The 24,402-nt window shown below is 38.4% G+C and overlaps 1 protein-coding gene across 5 annotated transcripts in view; it reads left to right on the forward strand.

Annotated features, from left to right (window-relative positions):
• The first annotated feature begins 580 nt into the window (after positions 1-580).
• Positions 581-24,402, forward strand: part of GARNL3 (GTPase activating Rap/RanGAP domain like 3) — a 39,375-nt gene continuing 15,553 nt past the window's right edge. Inside the window, exons 1-19 of one of the 5 annotated variants that reach the window (XR_007207848.1) lie at positions 581-736; positions 2,901-2,970; positions 4,287-4,361; positions 5,658-5,757; positions 6,188-6,306; positions 6,816-6,880; positions 9,375-9,438; positions 9,690-9,716; positions 10,088-10,163; positions 10,732-10,830; positions 11,386-11,489; positions 12,676-12,784; positions 14,119-14,164; positions 16,567-16,673; positions 17,507-17,628; positions 18,300-18,404; positions 21,011-21,085; positions 21,999-22,110; positions 22,851-22,949. Coding sequence is in view for 4 of the 5 variants with exons in the window: in XM_048325819.1 (XP_048181776.1) it covers positions 2,788-2,970; positions 4,287-4,361; positions 5,658-5,757; positions 6,188-6,306; positions 6,816-6,880; positions 9,375-9,438; positions 9,690-9,716; positions 10,088-10,163; positions 10,732-10,830; positions 11,386-11,489; positions 12,676-12,784; positions 14,119-14,164; positions 16,567-16,673; positions 17,507-17,628; positions 18,300-18,404; positions 21,011-21,085; positions 21,999-22,110; positions 22,851-22,949 (1,687 nt within the window). In the remaining variant the exon portion in view is untranslated. Of the gene's footprint in view, positions 737-2,787; positions 2,971-4,286; positions 4,362-5,657; positions 5,758-6,187; positions 6,307-6,815; positions 6,881-9,374; positions 9,439-9,689; positions 9,717-10,087; positions 10,164-10,731; positions 10,831-11,385; positions 11,490-12,675; positions 12,785-14,118; positions 14,165-16,566; positions 16,674-17,506; positions 17,629-18,299; positions 18,405-21,010; positions 21,086-21,998; positions 22,111-22,850; positions 22,950-24,402 lie in introns of those variants that run through there. The other 4 variants (XM_048325820.1, XM_048325821.1, XM_048325822.1 and 1 more) reach the window with 4 other exon arrangements.

Below are 24,402 nucleotides of genomic sequence, written 5' to 3' on the forward strand. Positions count from 1 at the left end.
AAGCAAAATTTTTATTACAGTAATAGATCTGTGACAAACTCTGACGACTGGCTTTTCTCAGTGTTAAGTACAACGCTGTGCAGATGTGTCTTGTAGTCCTTTGCTTTTCGTCTGGCGGGCAAGTCACCACGCAAACTCGCTTTCGGTCACGTAGTGGAAATGGAAATCATTGTGGTGTAGCATCTTGACTTGAGAGCAGCATTCCACGGCAAATCTGACCTATCTGCTTGGCCGTCTTGGAGCTGACTGGTTTCTGTTACTTGCAGGCATATCGAATAGGCGTGCTTTCCATGGAAAACTGTCAAGAGATGTCTCAAATGATGTTTTACCGTTACGTTTACAAAGCCTGCATTCGGGAGGGGCGGTGCTGGCTGAGGTCCCTCCCTGCACAGGGGCGAAGGACCCGTTCGCTCCCCTTGCGGGACTGCAGCTCTCGGCGGCGGAGGACGGACCGGTCGCTCGCAGCCCGGGACTACAACTCCCGGCGGGCACTACCGGCGGCGCAGCGGCCGACGCGGTGGCCGACGCGGCGTAGGAGTGGTCGGCGGGCCGGGGCGGGCGCGCGGGGCCGTGCGCCGGGGGCAGCGGGATGTGCGCGCGGAGCTCCCGGCGCCTCTCCCGCGCGGGACGGAGCCGCGGGAGCGACGCTGGAGGGGTGAAGCCTCCGTCTGGCCGTCCGCATGGAGCTGAGCAGCGCGGAAGGGGCGTCCACCCGATTCCTCGGCCTCACTCAGCGGTACCGGAGGCGGGGGCTAAGCTCGGGTGGGGCGGGGCGTGGCGTGCTGCCGGCCGGCGATGGCGGAGAGGAAGGCGGTGCTTTGCTTCCGCCGACCGGGAGCTGGAGGGGCCGCTGGGGCGAGCGGCGCTGGAGGCTTCCGCGGCGTGGGGCGGCTGGCCCTCGGGCTAGCGGAGCAGCAGGAGCTCCCGAGCTGCAGCCGTCTGCCTCGGGGGCTGCTGCAAGTGGTGTGGGCGGAGTCGGACGAGCGTCTTCAGAGTCGGTTTCGCGGCGTATTCAGCGTTGAGCTCGTGCAGGCGGGTAGCGCTGGGATATCGCTGCAATTACACGACTGCTGACTGCGTTTGTACCTGTGACTCTTTCTTAAGTGAAAACAGGTTGGCCGATACTGGCAAGTAAACATATAGATGGTAAGGAGAATGGTAAGCCCAAGGGGCATGTAGGCTACGTCCTTTCTGATCACACAGGTGCAATCTGCAAACTTTATCCTTTCTGCCACTACTTTCCCGACCCCCAAGTAATGTGCTTTCCGGTGTCGAACTTCTAAAAGACAAAACTTGGGATTTGACGCTAGGATCCTCAAAACATCTAGATTTAGTTTAGCAAGTATGTTCAATCGTGCTTTATTGTTCAGCTTTCAGGACTGTCTTGTAGGAGCTTCTGTTGAAAAGGGAGAAAGCTAGTCCTCTCTCCTCGTCGTCCTTACTGTTCATTTATACAACTGCACCTGTGTTTCCAGACAAATGGGAAGGGGAGGTGGAGTATACTGTAGATGCCGTACAAATGAACATAAGCTGGTTGGTTTTATTCACGTGAATAAAGGTGCATCCGTATTTAAATACTTTGCAATGTCAGTAAATTTTAAATTATTAAGCCCAGCTAATCTGAGGCACTGACGAACTGACCTCTTCAGTGCCGGCAGTTCATCTTAGTAGGGTGGAAACTACTCTAAAAGTGTCATAACTGGAGCAGCCGTTTTTCTTATATAGGTCAGGACTGAGGAAGGATGCAATTCAGTGAAGAAAATGAATATGAACAGCTGATTTTAATCACAGCGTATTTTTTAAATTAGCAGATGTGGTATGTCAGAGAGTTGGGTACAGATCTTGGTGGTAACCGAGAATGGAGAGCCAAAGAGGTATGCAGGCAAGAATTCATTAGGGAGTATATGCGCTTATGCAAATAGCACGACGATGTGAATCTTACCTGTGCCTAAAGTGAAGCTGCCTAATTTTCATGACGTTGTCTCTGTAGCATTTATGTTGATGTAAGATTCTGCTTTAATGACTAGATGCGAAGCAGGTGACGTTAGGTTGAGAAGAAGCAGAGATTAGCTCTTGGGCATAATTCTGACTTTTAAAAGGACTGCTAGTGTGTTTGAAGGTTAGGTAGTTTGAATTGGGACACAAATGAATGAGAATATTAATATTAAAGCAGTCTTGTTTTAATTGTTAGCTCAGATATATTCCCGGTTTTTTAATTAGTGAGAGAGCGGTGTCAGAAAAAAGCTTTTCATACCAAAGTGTATGGTTTGTGGCAAGACAGTATATGTCTTCAAATTATTGGAATGGAGTTGCGTAGAGGCGGTGCTTAATGTGATACGATGGTATGAGGTTATATGTGGTAACGCAGGTGGATTTTGACCTTTGCATTGTAGGATTACTTTTGTTTGCTGTCTTTGTTAAGGCTGTGGAGGGACACCTCCGAAATGCTGTCGTTTCCTTGTGCTCTTAAGTGGAAGTACTGGTCTAGTTTCTCCTTGCGTGTAGGCCGAAAAAAGACTGAAGAAATCAGCAGTGACACGCTAAGTGCGGTCTTACTGAGTCGTATAGTGCGGTTGTCCCATTTGAGGCATTAAGTTTACATTTCGGACGCGGTTTATAAGCCACCACCTGCTTTGGAACTCTGATTGCACCGTGCCTAAGTATTTAATTTAACTGTAGCTTTTGCTTCCGGTCAGGACACGGCCATTTCTCTTGGGAGTCATGTGAAAGCCAGACTGCAATGGCTACTAGAGATTGTGCATGCTGTAAGAAGTGTTCCCTGCAGCAATGAGTTTATACGCTATGAAGCTTGTTCATATTTTTTTAATGGCAGGGTATAGCATTGCAGGAAGTGTGATGCTAGTTGACCTGTGTACACTGATGAAACGTTTCTATTCCAGCTCTGTCTCTGAAGATCTGGGTTGCAGACGTGGAGAGTTTAGCAGAAAGCATTATGGATCTGTGGAGCTTGTAAGTTTATGTAGCCTGTCCTTCCGTTTACCAGCTTATAATGCAGAGCTCTAATCCTTTTCATTTCCGAGTAAAAAAATTGGATCCAGTTTGGAAAACGTGCTTTCTAAGCTGGACTTGAAAGTAATAAGCTAATAGAAAGAGGCTTCTGAATAGATACGGATCAGACTGGTGATAGGGGATCTTTTTACCACCTTTTTTATTAATATTTCGTTGTAACACTTCAGGAAACGTTATGTAAATACTGTGTTTACTTCCAGATGGAAATTGAGCATTTTTCCCTCTTGGAAGCTGAAGATGGCAAAATATTAGGGTAGTATTTAATGAAGTACTTGCGATTATGTAAGTTATAAACTATGCGTGCTCACATGTGTACATACATGTGTATGTAATTTTATAGGTATTTGACTCATAATAGTGGGAGAGGGCTTAAAACTAAATGAACTAGTCAGAATTAGGATTTTGACAAGGGTTCCCTAGAATCTGTCAGTTGTTCTGCATTTTCCTGAAATTCAAAGATTAAGCTGGCACTTCATTTTCCACAGTGAAAATATGTCAGCAGTTAAAACTGTCATTCTGATTACAGGGTCGTAATGAAATTACATAAATTTACTGTAGGAAAGCGGAAGTGGGGAGGAGTTATGAAAATGAACGCCAGTTCTCTTACTGTGAGAAGAAATCGCAAATTTTCTACTAGCTATAGTTGTAATTTTAAAGTTCTCGGGTAGTATATTTACTAACACTAAATTGGGCGTAAATTGGCGGCCCAGTTGCTGGTGCGTTGCGGGGAACGCCAGGTATCTTTCTTTCCTTTCCGTACGTTCCGCGTAACAGATGCGGTGTTTTAATCCAAAAATGCGAGTAAACTGTTTTCGGGTAAGAGGCTCTTTCATTCCTTGTACTTAGAGTCTTTTGCTGGGGAAAAAAAAAAAGTTATTTGTCATAAAAAATTCACAGTAAGCTCACATGAACAGTCTTGTATTTTGGTTGTTTTTCTTAAAATCTCGCTAGCATTTTATGAAAATATGTGTTTTTTGGAGTACAGATGTTTAAAGGTTCTCGTTGCCCTTTCAAATTTCTAAATGTTTGATGCTTAAGTTTTCTTGCTTCATGTTTCCCACAGTAGCATCTCATTCATGCCTCGTTAGGGGTCTTCCTGGGTCATTCAAAGCCTTTAGTCAAATTGGTAATAGCTAGATTGATCCCTTTTCCGTGGGAAGTCATTATGCCTGGAGCAAAAAGAAATGGTAGTAAGCTTTGATTGCTGGTCGTATGGCTATTTTTGGAAATAGAACCTGTCTTAAACTCTCTTATAGCTTATATCTAGTGATGCTGATGGAGCCATTCAAAGAGCTGGACGATTCCGTGTGGAAAATGGCTCCTCTGGTGAGGTAAGTGTCCAAAGGTACTCATAGGAAGCTGAAAAAATTATTCAGCTTCAGTTATTTTTCACCTACGAAAGATATATTTGCAGTCAATTACTAGGGAAGAGGACTTTGAAAATTCTGGCATTTTATTTCATTTTGGTAACGTTTTTGCTCACTTGATCGTGTTAGGAGAAAAATACCTCTGAATGATGCTTCGCGGTCTCTAGTTCATCACTCTTTATATATATATGCTATCCCGGTGGTACTACAATGTTCAAGCCGACCTCTGCGCTTTACAGTTTGCTCCTTGGTGTCATGAGGTTATAGCTTCATTTTTTGGACCCTCAGTTGCCTTTTGGCAGCTGTGCTTGTCTTAAATAAGAGATAAAGAAGTTGAGCGGAGCCTCAGAGCATCATTCCCTTCGTCTTTCTTGCTGCTAAACTCGCAGTGTGTTCCTGCAACTACTCCGGTGGCACCTAGGTTTCTGCTTACCTTCATTTGTAAAACTTTTTCGTCTGTAAATATAGTCTTAATAATGAAAGAAAGGGGACCTCATATTCTAGAAATACTGGTAACATCTTGGTAAAGTGTGCATTGAACTAATAGTAACAGCAAACTGTTACCAATCATCTGTTTGCATCAGGGCTGGCTGCAGAGTTGAATGCAATCTAACTGTTCTGCATTGATTCTTTGGGGGGTCACGTTTGGTACTCTGTGTCTTTTTAGCTCAGTTTCATGCAGTTCAAAATCGTGGAAAGACTCGTAGAGCGGGTGATGAATGGCCGTGTGGCGAATGAATATGAAGAATGGCTTTTTCTTTGCGTGTTAATTTGTAGTGGGGAAGGACTTGAGGGATGCTTGGGAATTTACCTTAATTTATGAGAAACAACGCTGAAGAACTTCCAAAGCGTGCTTTGGTCAAGCAAGGAGACTTTGAGGATTAATTTGGGAAGAACTGAGAAAATAAAACCTGAGGACATTCATTTATTTAAGGTTTAAAAATATTTGTCTTCAAATTCCACATCGAAGGACCTTTTTTTCACTGACATTCTAAGACATTACTGTAACGGTGGTACAGTAGGGTAAGACTTAGCTACTTAGAGAGAAATTAGAAAAAAGGGTGAATGAGAGGGAGAAGTTTTTATTTCAGCTATGCACCAACTGACTTCGGAAAAATCCTTGCTTTTTAAAAAGCAGTGTACAGCTAAAATTTCTGGTGAATCAGCTGGTCTTTATTTGCTTTTGCCTATATTTTGTCCAATTTTTTTTTTTTTTTTTCACTTGGCATTTAATGTAAGGGTCTCCCGATTCTATTTCAGAATACAGACTCCACTCCGGGTACGTGGCACAGAACGGATGTGCATTTGGAAAACCCAGAGTATCATACGAGATGGTACTTCAAATATTTTTTAGGGAAAGGTAATTCTTTTTTTGCAAACGGATTGGAATTGGTTCAATGAAAATGTAATGCAGTTTTGAATTGTTATTATTTCAATATGGAAAAAGGTATGGTGTTAATTCAGTATTAAACCATTTTCTGTCCTTTACAGAAAACAAGTCTGTTTCATGTGTTTTTAACCTGAAAACAGAGGATGGGTGTCTGTAAAGAGCGAAACCCCTGCTACCAAAAAGGGATGTTTTGAAACCCTTCTTGGCTTTGAAAGCTGTACCTTTCTCTTTGGGTGATTTTTTTACACATCCCTATATAAGTACATAGTTATTTATGGAGACAGTGATACATTTTTACATATGAATGCATATGTTTACAGGTGTCTGTCTCATTCTGGACACGAGTGGGTGGGTGCGTCTTCTTTATGGTTGATAGTGCTGCTTGTTTTTCTCCCAACAGTTCATCAGAATTATATAGGTACAGATGCAGAGAAGAACCCTTTCTTTCTGTCTGTTGTATTGTCTGACCAAAATAATCAGCGCATTCCTCAATACCATTCGATACTTTGGAGAAAAACAGTAAGAAAGAAATACTTAACTGCTATTCTGACTTTTGTTTGTTTGTTTTGGGTATGTTTATCATATGCTTTTTCTCTTTCTCCAGAATTCTGGTATTTATTACATATTTTCATTTCATATCATAAGAACGTATAATTCTACCATAGCAGATAAAACTAAACCAAATTTGCAGATAACATTAGACTAAACGTTTTGACAGAAATCTGTGATGTCAAATATTTTCTAATTGTTCTAACAACTGCTTTTTTTTTTAGAAATGATGCCTAAATTGTTCTTGATTACGTCCTGTGATCAAACTCTCCTGTAGGCATGCATGGTTCACTTTTTTTTTCTTTGCGACATCCATCTGGGTTTTTTTTCCCTCTAAATCAGCAGTAAATATGGCTAAGTAAAATTACCTTGGTTTTCTTGATTTTTTTTTACTTAATTGTTTTTATTAATATTCCTATTTGAATATGCAGAAAAAGTTGGTATGTCCTGTAACATATCCTAGCTTTTCTTGTTTACAGGGTACTCAGAAAATATGTCTCCCTTACAGTCCCACAAAAACATTATCAGTGAAATCTATATTAAGGTATGCATTTACGAATAAGTTATCAGTTTAGATATTTGCCTGTATACCTTTTCCTGTAATTCAGAGCTTGTGTTCTGTAGTTTTCGTGATAAATTTATAAAAACCGTAAAAATAGTTTTGCAAATCTTGCTCATTGAAGGCAGCGAAAAGTGGTTTTAAAGCCTGTTCTGGAACAGGCAAAGTGAAAATTTAAAATGGAGAGAAATTCTTAGCACTTTTTCTTCAGCAGAGGGACAATTTCAAGTTAATTGGAGAACAGGTACTAAGTGGAACTGCCGTGATGGAGAAGAAATAGCTTTTAAAATTAGACAATAAAAAGAGCTAAGGAATAGCAGATTTTGACTGGCGGTTATGATGTGGCCCTAGCAGGAGGAAGCAAGCAGTCAAGATGCCGAGAATTATTTCTTCAGCTGACTGTCTTCATCTAGGTCTCGCTATGGGTATATTATGCGCAGTGAAGCCGAGAAAATTCCTACTCTCGGATGGAGTTTGTATGAGCATGCTCATACTCTGCCCTGCCTCTTGGGTGGTAGAAGAGAATATAAAGTGAGCAAACCCAACACTGTTTCTATTTCTTTGAACATTTTAATCAGCTGAAATGTCAGAGCACTGGTTTTCAAAGCACTCATTCAAATTTAATCTGCAGTTTTACAATCTTATCATGTGGTGTGTTTTCTCAAATCCCTCACTGATAATGTCATCAAATGGATCTTCTGTAAGGGTTTTAGCTTCTCTAGGAAGCCATTAAAAGGGCCTTTTAGTAAACAGCACGTACCAGATAAATGAGGGCTTTGCAAGTTTCTAAAACCTTTAATCTATATAGAGTAGGAACGAATATTTCTTGTTTGATTGAAGCCAGGCCACTGGTTAACACTGACAGTGCCTATGTGAAAGGAGAATTCTGGAAGCAGAGCATGTGTGTTGGTGTGAAGTCACTGCCAATAGATCTGGATGTTCCTGCTACGGCACAAGATTTATGAGAGGTCCCAGACCACTGAATGTGCCTGAGAGGCTATCGGGCCATTGAGCCTTGCTTCTTAAATCTGATTTCCTGGGCTGAGGCTCTGTTTTGGAGTGTCGAGATGGTGAGTCGAAAACTCTTCGGATATCTATCATCTTCTTCATCAAGTTGAACTAAGTGCCTTCTTTGAACTCCTACCGTGTTGGCTCAAATAGTGTTCCTAGTTGTCTGTACTGCGTTCTTGACTTGCGTAAGTACCTGATTTTCCATGTCTGCCCACGAGTCACTGAAGTATCTCTTCCTAACATCCCTTTCCAACCCGGCCTCTCTCTTCACTCTGCCCACAAGTGTGTGTTTCATCAGGCATCCCAGAGTGGAGGAACTCTATCATAATCTATTAGCTAGGGTCATAACTCTGTGGCTAAAACACCCTGATGTGTTCCATCCTGTGATGCTCCAGTATTCTACAGAGGAAAATGGTAGGCTTGTTTCAGACCTTGTTTCTCTCTGTGCCACGTGCGGTCGGGTGCATAAACGTCATCTCCTTTTGCCTGCTTCAGCTTGGACTGAAAACTCTTCCCTGGCTTTGGTTTTTGGTTGGGTTTTTTTTTTTTTTTTTTGTTTTGTTTTGTTTTTTTTTTTTTTTTTTGGCTTTTACGGTCCTTGAGCCATGCCTCAGGCCTGATTGGTAGTCCTTTGACATTTCAACCTGTTCACACCTGGTGTGAATCTAGGTACAAGACTGTCTCAAAGAATTTTCGTTATGTTTATAAACGTGCTTTTTCTAAGTTCTTTGGAAGGCTTTAGTACCTTTCAAAAGGAACTAAAGAAGATGATGTCTGCTCTGTGATCTGACATAAGCAACAGTGGAAACATTTGACCTCTATGTTAGTTCACTGTGCCCCAGGCAGATTGTATTTGGTACTCTGTGACATGCTGCACAGTTCTATAATGCTCAGGGGAGGAAAAAGGAGCATAAAAGTAATAGTAAATGCAGAAGCATGAGTTAAGAAGAAAGTTATATGAATTAGATATTTCTGTTTCTTGAGGCAGTTGATCTTGCTTTTTATGTAAGTAACTTTTCTGTTCCACCTGTGAATCATTGGTGTGTGAATTTGATGCTGAGCTTCTCATTTTTCATTTGACTTGCCTTGAATTATTTAAGAAGAGAGAGAAGAAAAGCTTAAAAAATAGAATAGGTTATTGAGCCCTCCTAAAATGCTCACGATGATTATGTTTAAAGCCAAAGTGAAGGTTGATGTAGTAGAGCTCTGTGCTTTATGCATAAATAAATTTAAACCTGATCTCCAGACAGGGTCTTACTAATTTCTGTTTCTAAAATACAAAAGAAGTTTAGAAAGTGTTGGAAGTTAGTATTTTGGGAAAGAAATGGCAATTCCATGAAATATTCCATTTAACAGAGGCTCTTCGAACAGTTCATTTTTTAACGTGTTGTAACTGCAGTCATTCGGTGGTTTATTGTTGAAATGCGTACTTGCTCTTCTATAAAGCGGTATTTCACTTGCATTTCAGTGCTATGAGTCTTGATAAATTTGAGAAGAGCCCAAGGGAAATTTTTCATCCTGAGATACAAAAGGTAGGAAGTGAGTTTTTTTGTTTGGTTCTTTTTCTTTATTATTTTCTGGAAATACAAGTAATTAAGTATAAATGCTACTAGTTTGTTTCTTCCAGTAGCAGCTAATAACGATGATTATACATAATACTGCTTAAACCGTCTTCATCCATTGAACTGGCCATTTCAAATCAAAACGTAAAAACACAAATGAAACTGTCATCCTCATAGAATCTTTAATACGAGTGTGCTAAAGATACTGTTTTTGTTTACAGGATTTATTGGTTCTTGAAGAGCAAGAGGTAAATGTAAACTTACCGCTTCTAGCTCACAGATCTGTTCGGTGAATACAGCTTAGTATTTTGATGTGCTTATGATGACTTTGAAATCAACTGCTGATGACAGTAAAAAATGTAATGTTTTTAGAACGTGACGTAAAAAATATTTTTAAGCACCAACTTAATATCTCATATTAATAGATCACCAACTTACATTAATAATTTTATGCTCTACTATAAAAGTTTAAAGGTGAATTATTAGGTATTAGGAGATGGTATAGAGTGTATGTTCCAAAGTGTAAGATGTATACAAAGATACACATATAAAAGTCCTTGGAGGGAACATTTTTTTTGGATCTTCTGTTTATCATACAATACTTGGTTTTATTCCTCAGGGCTCTGTGAATTTTAAATTTGGAGTCCTTTATGCTAAGGATGGTCAGCTTACAGATGATGAAATGTTCAGTAATGGTGAGTTTTTCACCTTTTCCGTAATTTTTTTATTCATCTGAATTACAAAAAAAGGAAGATAGTGTCTACAGCTGGAAGCAAGACAGGAGGTAATGGTTAAGTGAACAGTCATTTTGTTGTGTTTCATGTGTTGGGTGAAAAATTGTAGCATAGGGCCTTCTAATGCTATAAAAAGTTGCTGTAGGAAGCTTACTATTACAACTTGAAAGACAGTGAAATGTTGACGTAACGTTTACAAAAAAGAAGCAGTTGAAGGAGGCAACTCGTTAACTCCCTGCTTGTAGTTCCTTCGCTCTTTTACGGACTGATCACGTTCTCCTGTGTGCTTGAACAGCATTGGTGTTAGCAAAAGAGGTCACTGTTTAATGTCACGTGATGATGCCTATTTTGAAAGGCTGGGATGCTGTTTCTGGAAGGGCAGTAGGCTTGGAAGACATGAAAGGAAACTAATTCAGCTGAAACTTGTGTCCTGGAAGCAGGACCCATTTCCTTATTTTGGTTATTTTTAAGACATGTTCTATTACTACATGTGTGCTTTTTTGGTAACGTTTCTCCCTCCCACGTGTAGAAACCGGAAGTGAAAGCTTTCAACGATTTTTGCATCTCTTGGGTGACACGATTACTTTGAAAGGCTGGTCAGGCTACAGAGGAGGACTGGACACTAAAAGTAAGAACTCATCTGAAGCAATAAAGGGGGGGGAGTGGAGCTGCAGTGTAAATGTTTCTTCTTATCTCACATTACGCATATTGTATATATTGTAGTTATAAAACAATCTCAAAATGGACTTCCTCGTGTGCATACTAAATGCTCTGCTTCACCAGAAAAGAGTCAGGTCAGCTTAAGTCACTGGTATGGAATGCAATTGAAGAAAAGTATTTATGACTGAACATAATACAGGTGAACAGTTTCATTTTAAGTTGGAATGAGGTGAACAATAACCTGACATGTTACTTGCTTCATGATAGTAGGACATTATGGCTTGAAGACCCGTGTGATTTCAGGAAAGTAGGTGAAAGATGTCATAGGTTTTAAGTGTGAATATGCAGATTAGTTGCAAACTTGGGTTTGGACTCGCATAAAACGTGCAGTGTGGACATTTTCTAAAAGGGATTGGACAAAAAAGGATAGCTAAGGAAGATTTGGTAGAAGGACTCAAATATATCTTTTGATCTTCAGAAAACTTAGAGGATGTACTCCTTAAAGTGTTGTCTTCCCTTGCAGATGATACAACAGGAACCTGTTCCATCTATACAGTTTTTCAAGGGCATGAAATTATGTTCCATGTTTCAACCATGCTGCCGTATTCTAGAGAGAACAAGCAGCAGGTACATGGTTCTCTCTTTCTTTTTTATTTCCCTATTTATTTGTTAAATCACAAAGTCCGAAACTTTATCAAAAAAAAAGGATTTCTTGTCTGTTAATATTTTAGAAATGTAAGCCTTGAGACTTTTGCTATTTTTTTCTCAGTATTCTACCTAATGCTGAAAATTTCATGATGTTTATTAGAAACAGTGCATCCTATCATCTCTCTGAAAGTACAAAAGATACTTGTGAAGAAGATCTAAATTGCTTCACTGACAAGTGATTGAGTAGCATGGTGTTCAGATGACTTGAAGAGCTTCACTGATGTAATTATTACCTCAAAGATTTTAGGAAGACTGGAAATTAGCCTTGTGTGTGAATTGTAGGAATATTCACATGCGTAACACACAACTCCTACTTGGGTAGCCATTAGTGTAGCTTGAAAGAAATTCCCCTTGTGAGCATGTTAATGTTGGTAACTGTAAAGAAGCGCTGTCACACTCTCATAGATTAACTAGGGGGGTTCTTGGGTACTTGTTTGAATGTGCTGTTGTTCATTGCTCAAGCCGTTCCTTGTATTTATGATGAAAAGAATACTTTATAAGCACATGCGTTTACTATACATTGTACATCCATAATGATTTACCTAAATTACTTACAAATTACTTGGTGTACTATTTATTATGTGTTCTAGTTAGGCGATATGATTAAAATGTACATTTTCTATTTCTATGTCAGTTTTCTCATGCTTTTTCCTTGGACTGATGATGAGGCCACAGAAGAAAACGGAGGCCAATCAGGATTTTTTTTTTTTTTAAGAATAACTCGGCACCAGAGCTTTTTGTCCTTTTATTTCAAGCGGTAGATTTGCTTTTGTGGAATGCTAGAGGTGCCATGCCTGATTCGTGAATATTACTTAGGGAAACTGTGAGCACTTTTCTAAACATATGCTATATCTGTTCTTCTAGAACCTGCCTTGTTGTGTGCACCGTGTCGTTGCTAGGTTTACTTATAGTTAAGTAATGATTTTATATTGTCTTCAGTCGTACTGACTGTAATTTTTCTGTTAGCAGTTTAGGAATATTGCTTTATTATTCTGTCACATAATTGCTAAGATGCTTACTTATGTCTTGTAAGTCACTGTATCTGTCGCTTCTTTTTTTGCCTTTTCTTTCTTTTTTCCTTTTTTCTTTTCCTTTTTTTTTCCAGGTAGAAAGGAAGCGACATATTGGAAATGACATTGTCACTATCGTATTTCAGGAAGGTGAAGAGTCTTCTCCAGTGTTCAAGCCATCCATGATTCGCTCTCATTTTACACGTATCTTTTTCCTGACATTTTCTAATTATTTTTTTTAAGATCAATATTACTCTTAATTCTGCCCTAAGTCCTCCCTGCATGCTGTTTGTTGAAGTGAGAACTATTTTAGAAAGACGGTTGCATTATTGCGTTCTTTACCTTCAGCTGCTTGACTGGGACTTTCCAAGTCTGCAACATCAAACAATGTTTGCTAAATCCCTTAGAAGATGAGGTAAAATCAAGAATGTGATTTTTAAATCATGTTTTTATTGAAAGCGTTTATATGTATCATTTCACAAACTTAATTTTACACCTTTTCAAAAAATATAAATTCATAAATCTTTCTCTTAGTTATGTAAATTAATTTGGCATTAGATTTTGGCATTTTACCGAATACTGCCTTTAAATGTTTCGATGCTGTTTATTTTAAGTATTTATGTATTTTAGATCAGTGATTGTCAATTTTTTCAGACCATTAACCACATATTCTCCAGTTTTTTGACAGCCTGTGCTTTTCAGACTTCTGGTTGAAAACATTGTGAAGATGATATGATTCCAAAAACCAGCAGCCAACTTCTTGGAATTATCATAGGGTCACACTAGTAATATGTAGACCTCGATTTGGCATCTGTTAGACTAGATGGAATAGAATAAAGAAAAATGGATGAGAAGAAGAAAACTATAATTTCTATCTATACTCTGTTGCTGATTCTTAAAAAGTTCTCACAAAGCTTAAGAGTTCTAGACCTCGTTCTCAGGCAGACTAAATGTTCTTAGAAGACTCTTGCTAGGGGTGAATGAAAACTGAATAAAGATTGAAAAAAATAATAAAAATGTTTAGATACCAAAGGAACCTAGATACTAAGAAGAATTGTTTACCAAATCAATGTACCTCTTCATTAGAGCATCAGCCTTAGTATAACTTGCACTTTAAATCATTCTCTCTATTTTCTTATAATTCTGTTAGCTAATTTATTTCATTGGAATCTTTTCTTTGGTGGAAGCTCTGGTATAAACAAAGTTCAGAATTGGTACTGCTTTATCAACCAAAAGAATTTTTAATCACAAATATATCACATAAAAATAAAACACAAAATTCTATAGTATGTCTTATGCAGTGTCTGTGGTAGTAGCTTGATTTTTAAAACTGCTGATCAAACAGTAATATTTTTCTATAGGACCTTCTTTATAAATAGTAAAATCTGCATAGTCTAGATGTTTTTATATATTTACCTTGACTTAATTAATAAATTTAACCTTTATTAAATCTGCAATGTACTGCAGGAAGAGAAGAGTTTATTAAAATACATGCGAGCTTTATTAGAACTGGATTAACTTCCTTAACTGTATGGCAGATATTTTTGCTTTAGTGAGATATAATAAGCAGAATGATAGCTACAGGTAGGTGCTGATTATAACAAATAATTTCACACTGAATATCTGTTTGTTTAGAGAAAACGGGAAAACATTTTGGCAGTGGGAAAACTTTCTGGCATACAGACAGGTCCACCTGTCTGTATGCCAGGAATCTGCCAAATGAGCTTTAGAAACTGAAGAGCAATATGGACCTGGATGCAGATGTCACTGAACTGGCTATAAGCAGCATGTTTCTAACCATCAGAAAAATTAAATTCTGGAACAGGCATAAGCTAAGGGGGAAACCCAGAACTGGTTTTTAGATAAAATACAACAAAATGATAAAAGATGTGCTTGGAACTTTCAGACCTGGTGAGATCAATGACGTAGTAAACTTACGTGGATGACGAAAGTTAATTAATGCACGTTATGTTGGGATAGCCATGGACTACAAGTCCTTACAGATCTCAGTTTGGCTGTAGCTGAGCAAACTAGGTCGTTTGTAGGGATTTTAATGGAGTACTTGTATAGCTGAACGTCACGTACTTAAAACCTACCGGAATTTTACATACTGCTATGTTTCTCCAGCATGCCATTAAATCTAACTCCAGAGAAGAATGATACTTCAGTTTGTGTGTGGGTTTTTTTCCCTCGCCTCCTATTTATAGCTAAGGTTTCTTTTGAAAAATGTCTGTAGTGCAGTTAAGCAAAGGAATAGTTTTATTTTGCTCCAAGATCTTGTGAGCTTACTCTTGCAAATTTGTTTAAATTGATTGTCCTCATAGCTTCTGCTTTTCAGCATTCCCAGGTTTGTGAGAAGCACAAAACGTGTTCATGATTCCAATGTGCAGTGAAAATGCAGTCACTTCTTTCTTTTTCTTACTGCTTTGGGACAGAAACTTGGGCATATGTCCCTCATTACTCTTTAAGAAGTGATCGTTGTCCTGATCGTAAGCTAATAGTCAGTAGATGGGTTAGCCGTGATAAAATGCTTTTTATATTGCTGTTTATGTGGGGAAGGAAATGAGGTGCAGTAAATAAGATAAATTTGTCTCTCTTGCTTTAGGTAACTGGCTGCGTTTACTAGATTGGTCCATCTTATTTTAGTTGCTTCATTCTGCCAGTCTTGACACATCTTGCCGTAGCACATATCACATACTATATGACAGCCTTAGAACATTCTATTTCAGCTTGGCCTAATTATGTTTCATTCTGTCCTTTCATCGTAGGCCTGAATAGAACTCATTCTTTCTGTTACTTTTGTGTGCGTGTGTGTGTGTGAAGACAGTCTTCCAAGTGGCCAAAATTTCAGTCAGAAGAGACAGGGGATGCTCTAGGCTTTTGAGGCAAATTTTCCTTGTTTCAAATGCAATGCCACTATGAGGTCTGACTGAATTTCTGCTTAGAGTGCCTTTATATTTTACGTCCCTCAAGAAGCTTTTTTTTTGGTCAGTTTTGTTATGGTTTTCCCTGTCATAATTTATTCTGATCTAGTCAAGGAACATTTCACACCTTTTGTAGTTATAAATGATTGCTTTTTTTACCTAGATGTAATGAAGCAGACATAGGGCATCTATGAAATTGTGTCTCAAATATGTGAAACAAATATTAGAACGATCAATATTCATGCAAATGTAATACTGCGTTTCAGATTGTATGCAGTTTCTAAGCTTTCAGGAAAAAAGACTCAATATCAGTCAGTCACTGCTGGATTTTTGAGAAAGCAAATTCTGACTGGTTTCTATAATAGCAGATATGGGTTGCTGTGCCCTGTGTCATCTGCACGTGCCACTTGGAAGACTTTTGTCAGCAAACTATTACTTGAAATAGCCAAGAACGATTACTTATCATAAAGAAGCTATGCCCTGATGAACAAATATGCGTGGGTTTTGTACCTACCATTCATTATTGCTATGCTGGATTCCTTACGGATCAAAAGAGCTCAGCAGGGTCCGGCTGTTATGGAAGCAATTCTGAATCTTTCTTCCTCACTGAAAATTTGAAAATTGAATTTGCTGTTTCCAAGATACAGCTTCATATGTCATAAGCCAGTGTTATTCTGAAAGAATCAAATATTTCATCTGTGTGGTGAATGCATAGGTAAGGTGGAAATCTGTAAGGTGAACATATTTTTTAGGTGAAGAACTGTTCTTTTAGAGCTTTTTTGAACAGGACTGTATTTTGCTAGCACCGCTAAAACTGTTGGTCTGTGAGTAGAACTGCAAAGTTCTGTTCTAATCATGTCCCAGTGTTAGTTTGTGTAAAAGAAGCATAATTTTGCTCTGTCGAGTGAATCTTTTTTTGTTAGACCCTTGGAGGTTCTTACATAAGACATACTCAGATAACACTTCCCTTTCTTTTTCTCCTTTGGTTCTGAATAGTGGCTATAAAAAAGGTAGGGTTTGAATGTGACTTCCAATGTAGATAAAGATTTGTACTTTCAACAGGCTGAAAATATTTTCAGAAGAAAGTGTTCCTCTCTTTGGACCTCCCCTTCCGTCCCCACCTGTGTTTACAAATCACCAGGAATTCAGGGATTTTGTGTTGGTGAAATGTAAGTCAGTTTTTCTTTTGCTAGAAACAGTCCTTTAATAAATTAAAATTCGTGATGCTTAAAATGTATATGTGTTTTCTTGTGTATTCGGCTGATCTGTATAGAGGTTTTTTTTTTCAAATCTGTAGCATAGGTGGGATGTCAGTTCCATCAAACTGTTACAGTCAGATTAACAAAAAAAAAATTTCTTCTTGGGCTACTAGACAGAAGCTGACTTGCCCATTTGTGGAATGTGCAGCCATATTTAGCTTTGCATTTTCTTAAAGGACTCGGAGATACGAAAGAATTTATAATGCTGTTCATTATTTAGTAATAGAAGGTGTTAATTTAGTAGCTCTGAAAACCTGAAAATAGCAGCTTTTCTGACTGTATTCTTAAAGGCGCTGAAGGACACCTATGCAGCACTTTTTAATTCTGTAATGATTCAGTTGCAGTTTTCATTGACCTGTATTTGCCCTTCTAGATCAGCGAGAACGAAATCTTTGAGAATTGATCATGATGATTACAATTAGACAATTTCCTGACAGGAGCTCGACAGATAGCTCATTTTACCCATTTAAACTGTTTAGTGCTTAAATTGATCAGCAGTTTGTCTTTAATGTTTTTATTAGTTAGGTATTTATTCTGATGCCTTGTGGAATTCTTCTATTACTAATTTTTCTCTCTTAAGGAAGAGTTGCTCACTTCTAAAAAAAAAAAGAGGGGGGCAAAAAAAGGAGGCAATTCTAAATTAATAAGGGCAGAGCAGGTGTTCTGGTACAGAGGTAAACTACAGTCAGTGGAGATTGCCAAAGTTCATTTATGTAATATATCTTTTTCCCATAATCTTGTAGTAATAAATGGTGAAAAAGCCACCTTGGAAACACCAACATTTTCTCAGAAACGTCAACGCACTCTAGACATGCTGATCCGCTCTTTATACCAAGACATGATGCCTGACCTACACAAGGTAAATGTAAGTCAGAAGTTTCTGCATCCCTCACATGTGCTGTCCTGTTCTAACTAGTAGTTTAAATGTTCTGTTATTTTAAAAGACTGTAATCCTAATGTGCACTGAATGGCATATGACTAAGCTAAATGCCGATTATCGTATAACTTACTTTACAGTTTTGTGAAAGCTGGCAGATGGTCCTTTCTGGACAGGACTCTTCACCAGGTGTGAGGAGAAGCAAAACAACGTCATACTTTGTGTAGGCTTACCTGCAGCAAGGGAGTAGGGAATTTAGATACTGCAAATACGGGCATTAATCTTGTCACCATAAAAACTGCCTTTGTTCCATTATGTGTACATTTGGATGATTTTTACCCCTGGGTAGCTACGAGGTAACTTTATTTTAGATGGAGAAGACTTACTCTTAAGGTGATTCCTAACTAATAAAAACAAGTTCAGTATTTCTAAAACTAACAAGGTGCTGTTTTCTCCACCACTGTTTATTTCTTTTATCTATATAGATCGGCTTAAACTTTTCATATATTCATGTCATATATTCACGTAGTATGATTGTACAGAACATGACAGTGGTAAACTGTGACAAGTTGTAAGGTAAATCACTCCAGGATTGGAAGAGTTGCAGTTTCTCTTCTCTGAGAAGCTATGCGGTTAGAAAGAAACATTTTCTTCTTTAGAACGTGCTCAATAGAAGATCCTTCAGTGATGTATTACCAGAGTCCCCAAAATCAACACGGAAGAAAGAGGAAGCTCGACAAGCAGAGTTTGTTCGGCTTGGTCAGGTAGGATCGGTTTAGAAGGTATACAGCTATGTTTACAAAGACTGTGTAACTCCTTTTGTTAGACTTTGATTAGCTTGCAGTTATGTTGGGATTTAATGCAGTTTTCTGTGAGCAGAAATAGTTTTGTAGTATTGCATTATTTTAAGTTGCATTCAAATAAAATATGAATGGAAGTATTTTCTATAATGCCTGAGTTATACAAGTACAAATATTTGTATCATACGTGAGTTAAATGAAGGTTGGAAAAATCATACCTTAGGATCAAACGTGAAAGGTCTTTCCCTGCTTCATGCAGCAGATGCTTTCTCCAAGCAGAAGAGTACTCTGTCTTTTTCCGTGCTTTGGAAAAGCATAATCTTTCATGGATTTCCTCCGTATGTTTTTTTAAGATTGAATTTCTTAGAAGATACTTGGACTGCTTTAGTCAGGAAGAAATTTCAACAGTCTCTCTGTTAGTGTATGCCACACATCTTGGAACATACCAAATGCCGACTGCAATCTCCTATGGGCTTATTAACTTTTCGAGTCTGTACTAAGTACAACTTCCTGATGATTTAGATTAGTCTGTTTTCATCTGACAGTTCATTGTAGCAAAAAAAAAAAGCCAACAGTGCCTATGCTCTTCAGTTCCCCTGTCCTTTCTCACTTGTTTCTTCTTGATCCAGACTGGTCTCATGGTTCTGCAGCTTATCCTAAGAATACTTCTTTTCTGAGCTGATTTAACTCAGCAGGAGTTAGCAGAGCAAAAACAAAGCCAAAATAACAAGCCAAACAAAAAACCCCCAGATAAACAAAAATTCAAAACCCAACCACCACCACCACCCAAAAAAAAAACCAACCCCAAAAAACCCCCACAAAACAAAACCAAACCCAACCAGCCGAACAAAATTAGCCAACCAAAAAAAACCCCCAAAAACCCACTACCAAGAAAACCCAATTCTCTTGTCTTCTCTTCCTTTTTTTTTTTTTTTTTAAATCATAATGAGTTAACGATTAGAAGAGTCTGAGAAGTTCTAGATCTGGTTAAAGGTAGAAAATGGAGCTAGGCAGATGAGAGCTGGTTCAAAAAAAATCTCAGGACTATAAAAGCTTGGATTGGCAGAGCTGCAAAGACCTCTTTCCTCAGTCACCTTGAAATAACTAGTCACTTTAGGTGGCACTGGAAAAAAAAGAAAGCTGAATGTGTAATATTCAGACAGAAGTAACCAATGATTTATTCGTACGTTTACTTTACAGAAGGTAAAGAAAAGCAAGAAAAGCATGGTTATTGAAAGTATGGAAACCTATAGGCTTACACTGCTCCCACCTCCCCGAAATTAAATGCTGATAAGACGTTCATGGAACAAATCTGGTTGGGACCTGTTTCTTAAACAAGACTTCCATCCTCAATGTGGTCTTCGTCAAAGGGAAACCTATTACGTGGGTTAAAAATTCATGATACCTCTTCGTGTTTTTCTTGGAGGTTCTTTCAACATTTAAATATTTCCCTCCCCTAAAAGATCTTTCCTCTAAGGTACAAACTGTAGGCTTGAACATATTTCAAGATACCTTCCAAGTAACTCATAATCATTCTTGCGAAGCTGGGAATGTATTCCCCCTTTAGTTATAGCCTGTTGACTTTTTAGACGGTAGACAAAATTCACTGAGACTGATTCAGCAGTATATTTAAATCATTTATTTATTGTCAAGGTGATACCTCCTCACTGGTGGGATGAAATTAAAGTGTTCATACAATGAAGTGTTATGTGCATCTGTGTAAGCTGACAGCCGTGCTTAATGCAAACGTGCAAATGATGCGTGCAAGTGTTCGCTGCTGCTTCACAGAGAGCCATACTTGATGGTAGGCAAACTCCAGGGGACAGTAAAATTGGTTTAGGCTAGTTCTAAACTGTGCATTAAGGAATGCTGTGACAATTCCACGTGTCACAGTCTTACAGGAATACTGCTGTGAAAGTTAGCAATGAAGGTATATAGGCTGCACTAAACAGACTTACTGTGTAAGGCAATGAAACTATGTGTATACGGTATTTCCCTGGAGTTTTTAGCCCTTTCAAAATCACCTTGCTTCTAGTTAGTGCTAACTGAAGAATTTGTGATCCTGTGACCATCTGTCCTTGGGACGCCTGGCAATATATATAGATAGACATATATATAGTTTGACTTAGTGTTTGTTAGGAAGTTTTGCAAATAAAAGGTCGGTTTGTATAATTGACAAGAGGATCCTCTCTCCACCTAGATTATAGGGTAAACTGTGTAGATGGTTAGCTTCTGTAGTTTGAAGTGGAAGTTTTTCTCTGTTATTATGTTTGACTCTTCTTTTCTGATTTTGAGTTGCCATTTAGAAAGCAAGCAAACAAAACAAAACAAAAACTAAACAAGAAACAGCCAATGTGTATTTTGGCTGAGAAGGTACCTAGTAACCATCTAGTGGTTTATGCAGACGTTGTTCAGGATACAGAATTCTGCTTCTTTTTTCATTACTTAAAATGGCATAGGAATTCCAAACTGGAATTACTTTCTAGTCCTAAATTGTCCTTTTTATATAGTCATTAGCTTGGATATTGCTGACAAAAACTCAGTTTAAATAAAACATCTGTTTGTATTAGGCATTGAAATTGAAAACTACTGTGAAAGGGGATACCACAGCTAACTTGGCAACCACAAGCTTTTGTAAAAAGGAGGTGAGTGAAACTGTCTGTTATGAAACATTAAGTATTATCTAGTATGGTATCTATTGATTTATTTCTGTAATTAGATGCTGTGGCAGAAAAGATGAAAGGTACAGTGTCAAAGTGATTCTGCAGTCACTATTAGATTGATAAAGGATGAGCCTGGGGGCAGAAGCACTTCTCAAATTAAAGCAAGTGTGAACATGTTTATACCTGAGAAAATTCAATGAAAGTGACATCTTCCATATGCAATCATCTTTTATTTTAATTCCAGCACGTTTAAAACAAAATTCAGTTGTGTTTCCATTTCCTGTAATACTGGATTTTGTTTGAAGTCATTAGGGAGTGAAGTATGCCAGCTGCACTCTTCTGCATGTGTTTTATATACAGAAGCTTCAGAAGTGCTTCTGGAATTTCAGAGATTCCAACTAATATATAAATTGGGAGAGGAGGGGCAGGCTCTGGGAGGTAAGTACAGAGAACACAGGATGGAAGAACAATTTGGCAGAAAGGCAGTTTTAGCTGTACCATGTGCTAGTCACTAAACATCACAAACTGAATTATAAAATGTAAGCAAACTGCATATGCATACTGGTACATACGTTTTAAGTATATAGGTTTGGGTTTTTTGAATGAAAATAAGTATTGAGTGAGGGTTGCACTGAGTTTCAGTTGCATGTGTTTTAATTCTAGCATTTCAGGTATGTGTCTTACACTTATGAGTCTCCAAACCAGAACTGATGCAGAGATTCCTCTGCAAGAAAATTGGTTCAATTTTGATATTTCAAAATCAAACAATATACTGTTTGGAAATGTATCCTGCCAAAAGCATTTACATGTTATTGCCATTGTCCATCACATTCTGTGTCTGTATGATCTGTATTTTTTAGTGTACTTAATATGTATCCCTTATGTTACTTCATAGCCTTGGGAATCTCAGTCTTTCTGCAGTAATTTTCCTCATGAGGTTGTCTGTGCAGATTCTTGGGGCCAGTCCTTGCTGGTTTCTACAGATGCTGGCATCTTGTTAATAGATGGTTAGTAAATGATCTAGTGTTTTTGTGTCGATTTTTATGTATCTGACCATTTCTTGAAAATGTATGTTCTTAAGCTCTGTTCAGGTGTTAGTAGGTCTTTATGTAGGGGGACAGTTACTAATTCAAGTCATTTTATTGCATTTATGTAACCTAGTTGCAAAAATCCTTTCTGCCGTAGAATCGAGCCGTATTGGGGAGCCAGTGTTAATGCAGATTTCTGAATGTTTTCTTATTTCAGATGTTGTTTTCTTGACCATCTGAAAAGCCGTAGGAGATCACATCCAGGTTCAAGAAGTGTCTAAATGGCTTGTCTGGTTTTCTTAGCCCTTGATGATAGTGAGCATGAAGCCAAGGGCTTATGTGACAATGAACTCCTACTTCTTCCCTTAGCAATGATATTGCTGCTTTGACCCCTTATTATCTCCTGTGTGCTACGTAAGGCCAGCGGGACTGAGGGAATGAAGTTAGTTTTTGGTCATAATTCTCGAACTTGCCAAAGGAATGTCACTTTTAGATTTCAGTTGCATAATCTGATTCATGACAATAATAAAATCTTCCCATGAGGAAGTATTGACTATGATGCTGTGGCGCATGTAGGAGCTTTGTGCAGTTCTTTTTTTTTAATCTCTTTGTTTTTGTAAGAAAAACCCCAAGACTTTTATTACAAGAAAGAAATGGTTCAAAACCAGCGTCTAGCAAGTTTTAGCAGGATTTTGAATACATATGTGTGTCTTTTTTAGATGGTCAACCGTCAGTGCAAGTATTTGATAAAACTCTCCAAATAAAGCAGATGAATGTGTTGGAAGCTCTGGATCTTTTGATTGCCCGAACAGACAAAGGTAGGAGAGGTCCCTGTTCTTGGGTTCTTGCATGAATCTGGCTGTTGCTTGGTATGTCTGTCTCGTGACAATTGTGTCTATCAACAGTAAGTATATTAGATGCTTTATTTAGAATAAGGGAGCACATACAGCAACTGCTGTTACTTTCTAGAAGGCTGGGGAGAGGCTAGAGGTGAAAATACCTAAATGCTCATTCGTGCTTTGTTCAAGGCAAGCTTGAAAGTGGTCACATTGTCCTTGGCCACTGTTGGAACTCGGCATTCTTTGCAAGTGTTTTTTTACCGAATTACATGTTCATTCAGATGTACAGAAATGAGGGGGTAATTAATTACGCTGTCACTATTTGAAAGAATATGTTTTATTGTATATATTCTGTTAATTGTCACCATGTCTTAGAGCTATAGAATGTATTTCCTTGAAGCTTCTGGTATAAAATAGCTTTAACGTTGTTTAAACTGTCAGTATTTCACTGTCAGTCTCACTTGGAAGGACTAAACGTGCATAAAATGTGCACTTTTTTAGTGAGGTAGTTTTACCCAGTAGTCTGTGATTGTTTCATAAAGGGAACATACACAAAGCAAGATCAGGATCTTTATGTGTCAGAAAAGAATTATAAACATGGTTGATTTATTACTTTTTACCACATTATGTCTGTTTCCTCAGTATTTGCTGAAGTTCTGTTTTCCCAAGCTTTGGGTAAAACGTGATGCCTTCTGTATGACTGGGAGTTGCCCAGTTTGGTTGCATCTGATGAAATTCACCCTGGGATCTTAAAAAACTAGCTCAAGCTACGTGAGAGCCATTTGCAGTTCTCTCAAGACACCTGGAGGATGGGTGACATTTCTCAAGATCTGGAAAGTGTAGTTACATTGAAACGTAGTTTGTGAGATTTCTAGAGAAGATGATTGCATTTAATTGTCAAAACATTGTACTGCTTGGTTAAACCTGAGGTGGGAGATGCAAGCGGCCTTCTTGAGGTAACAGAACAAGGTACTGCTGACATTCATGTTCATGACGATTCAAACATAGTCTGATAAGGTCTTACGCATGTAAAAAACTGTGGAGATTTTTAATTCTTGATATGGATGCTTTCTGAAGCATTTAAGTAGAATTTCTTCCATACTTGCTAGAATTCTGGCCCCCTGTTTTGTATCTGCATGATGTTGAAATTGAGACCAGTGATGGAAGAAAAATACTTGTGTTTCGTTTTCAGACTACACTTCAACAGCAAAAACAAGTTCAAATTATGCTCATACTGGACTTGTAAACTGGATTCAAAGACTTTGTGGGGTTTTAGGGTAAAGAGTTATATGCTTCAAGGCTAACTTTTTGAACTTAACTATCAGCAAGAGTTTATTTAGGTCAGCATTCCAAAAGGTGTCAGAACCAATACAACACAGCTGTCAATGACAGGAGCACAAATTGCTTTGGTAGCAGTGGCCTCAGTTCTAAT

Source organism: Corvus hawaiiensis, chromosome 21 (genome assembly GCF_020740725.1).
Source record: "Corvus hawaiiensis isolate bCorHaw1 chromosome 21, bCorHaw1.pri.cur, whole genome shotgun sequence".
Classification (NCBI taxonomy): Eukaryota; Metazoa; Chordata; class Aves; order Passeriformes; family Corvidae; genus Corvus; species Corvus hawaiiensis.